Source organism: Ictalurus punctatus, chromosome 20 (assembly GCF_001660625.3).
Source record: "Ictalurus punctatus breed USDA103 chromosome 20, Coco_2.0, whole genome shotgun sequence".
Taxonomy (NCBI): domain Eukaryota; kingdom Metazoa; phylum Chordata; class Actinopteri; order Siluriformes; family Ictaluridae; genus Ictalurus; species Ictalurus punctatus.
In genome coordinates this window covers 10,777,727-10,780,429 of record NC_030435.2, presented here as the reverse complement: position 1 = coordinate 10,780,429, position 2,703 = coordinate 10,777,727, and the positions used below count along the sequence as shown (strand labels likewise).

The 2,703-nt window shown below is 39.4% G+C and overlaps 1 protein-coding gene across 1 annotated transcript in view; it reads right to left on the bottom strand.

Annotated features, from left to right (window-relative positions):
• Window positions 1-351: 351 nt before the first annotated feature.
• The window catches only part of itgb1 (integrin, beta 1), a gene marked incomplete at its 5' end in the record, with an annotated part of 80,832 nt that continues 78,480 nt past the window's right edge, over window positions 352-2,703 (bottom strand). The window contains 1 exon segment of the mRNA NM_001200086.1: window positions 352-471. Coding sequence (NP_001187015.2) covers window positions 406-471 — 66 coding nt within the window. The 3' untranslated portion in view covers window positions 352-405.

The following is a 2,703-nucleotide window of genomic DNA, read 5'->3' as shown; positions in this document are numbered from 1 at the left end:
GAAATGCACATTTGTGCTTTCCTGGATATGTATTTTCAACAAATTAGTTAGGGAGTGCCAAAGGAACACTAAAACGTGCAATGCAGGAGGAGTTGGGATTAGAACTGGAAAACGCTACAACAGCATAAAATTACTCTATTCAAAAGACAGAACTTGCATGTTAAATACCAAATCCAGTCCGGTGACAACATATACATTAAGAAAAATTATTTAAAAAATCAGAAAACCTAATGCATTCAGTACACAATACATAAAAATACAAAATAAGTGATTATAATGCAAGTTGTGGAGAATGCACAGCTAACAAAATGTGTGTTAAAGACAAAAAAGTACAAGTGAACACAAAACACCTCCTTTGCTCCTGAATTTATTTGGACACAGTGTTTGATATAGACCATTTGTTCCTCATTTTCCCTCGTATTTTGGATTAACCACGGTAGTCACTGCACTCTTATAAATGGGATTCTCACCCTGAAAAGAACAAAAAGGTACAGGATCAGAACATGTTTACTGCTGCAGAGTTATGAGATTAGGCCACTTCACAGCACACCATAGGTCAACATGCTAAATAAGTGGAAGTGAAGGAGAAAAGCCCAAGACAAAAAATTTCTCAAAGCATGCAACAGTCAGGGACTTCTTACTATCTTAAAATCATCCATATCTGCTATACAAGCAGTATGTTTAATAAAATATACATGTCTAAGCTTACAAATAAGGAGAACAAGTTGATGTACACTATATGGCCAAAAATATGTAAACACCTGACCTTCACACCCATATGTGAACCTTCCCAAATCTGTTGCCACAAAGGTGGAAGCACACAATTGTCTAGAATGTCTTTGTATGCTGAAGCATTAAGATTTCCCTTCCCATCATGACAATTCCCCTATGCAAAAAGCAAAGTTTATAAAATCATAGTTTACTAAGGTTGCTGTACAGGTCTGCATTTATGTGGTGTTTTTTATTTATTTATTTTTTTAAACTTAGCAGTTCTACACAACCCTTTACACTGTCTCATTCACCTATTCTCTCACATACACCAAGGGCTGCAGAACTGCCATGAAAGGTACTAGCTTGCCATTGGGAGCAACATTGGGTTCAGTGTCTTGCCCAAGGACACTTCGGCAGGTAGAGACACGTGGGCCGGGAATTGAACCACCAACCCTACGCTTAGTGGACAACCCGCTCTACCACCTGAGCCACAGTCACCCCTGATCATATTTGGTATGAACTGGAACACTAACAGCACACCTGGCCTCTTTGCACATCACCACTCCTTGACCTCACTAATAATGCTCTTATGGCTGAATGGGCAAATCCCTATAGCCACTTTCCAAAATCTAGAGGAAAGCCTTCCCAGAAGAGTGGACATTAATGACGGCAACAAGGGGACTAAATCTGTAATGGGATATTCAACAAGCACAAATGGGTGCAATTGTTCAGGTGACCACATACTTTGGTCATACAGTGTACTTCAACTTGGCTTAAAAAACCCCCCAAAAACAAACATGCAAATGTACACTCACCATCCATTTTATAAAGAACATCTGTACACCTACAAATTCATGCAGTTATCTTATCAGCTAATCATGTAGCAGCTGCACAATTGTGAATCACAATTGGGGGGGGTGAATCACATGGTCTTTAACCAGTCTATGACTGTCCAGTTTCAGTGAGTTTGTGCCCATGATATCCTCAGATTCATGTTCTGGGATGACAGGAGTGGAACCTGATGTCTTCTGTTGTTGTAGCCCATCCACCTCAAGGTTTGGTGTGTTGTGCATTTTGTTCTGTGCTTTTCTGCTCACCATGGTTGTAAAGAGTGCTTATTTGAGTTACAACAGACTTCTTATCAGCTCAAACCCGCTGACAGGATGCTTTTTTTCTCTTTTTTTGCACCATTCTGTGTAAACTCTACAGAATAGTGTGTGAAAATCGCAGGACATCAGTTTATGAACAACTCAGACCAGCCCTTCTAATACGTACATCCATGTCACAAAGATCACACTACTCCTTCATTCTACTGTTTTTGATGTGAACATTAAACTGAAACTCTTGACCTGTATCTGCATGATTTGTTTTTCATTGTGCAGATGTTCCTAATAAAGTGGACAGTAAGTGTATGTATGCAGTATTGCAGCGTGTTCTCGACCTCTTCAATGGGGGGGGGGGGGGGGGGGGGGGGGGGTTGTTATTCTTATCTCCCCCAAAACATGTCTATATTCCTTTCATGTACTTCATGTACAACACTGCCATTGTCCATACTTTGAAACAATTTAATCAAAAGGCTTACTGTTACACACAACCAGAAAACTTTTAAACAAAATTTTTGGACAAAATAAATGCCTCTAAAGTACTTACACTCTGACAGTCAGAAACTAATGATTTAGTCAAAAACACTTGACAAGCATCAGGCTCATTTGTCAATCTTTTGCAAAGAACATGGTCAAAAAGTTAAAATACATTTACATCCTACAGCTCAGAAGAACATTTGTTTGTGATTAGAGTGAGCATGTTAAACACACAAGCAGACAGAAAAGGAGGAACAACAAGCCAACAGACAGAAACAGAAAGTACAGACTTTGGCTTAGAGCGCCCCACTTTTGCAGCCATAACTTGGATTGTGGAATTTATTAATGGGACTCCTACAAATGGGATTATCTTGCTGAGTGAGAGAAGAAAGAGCGAAAGGGCCATTAAAAA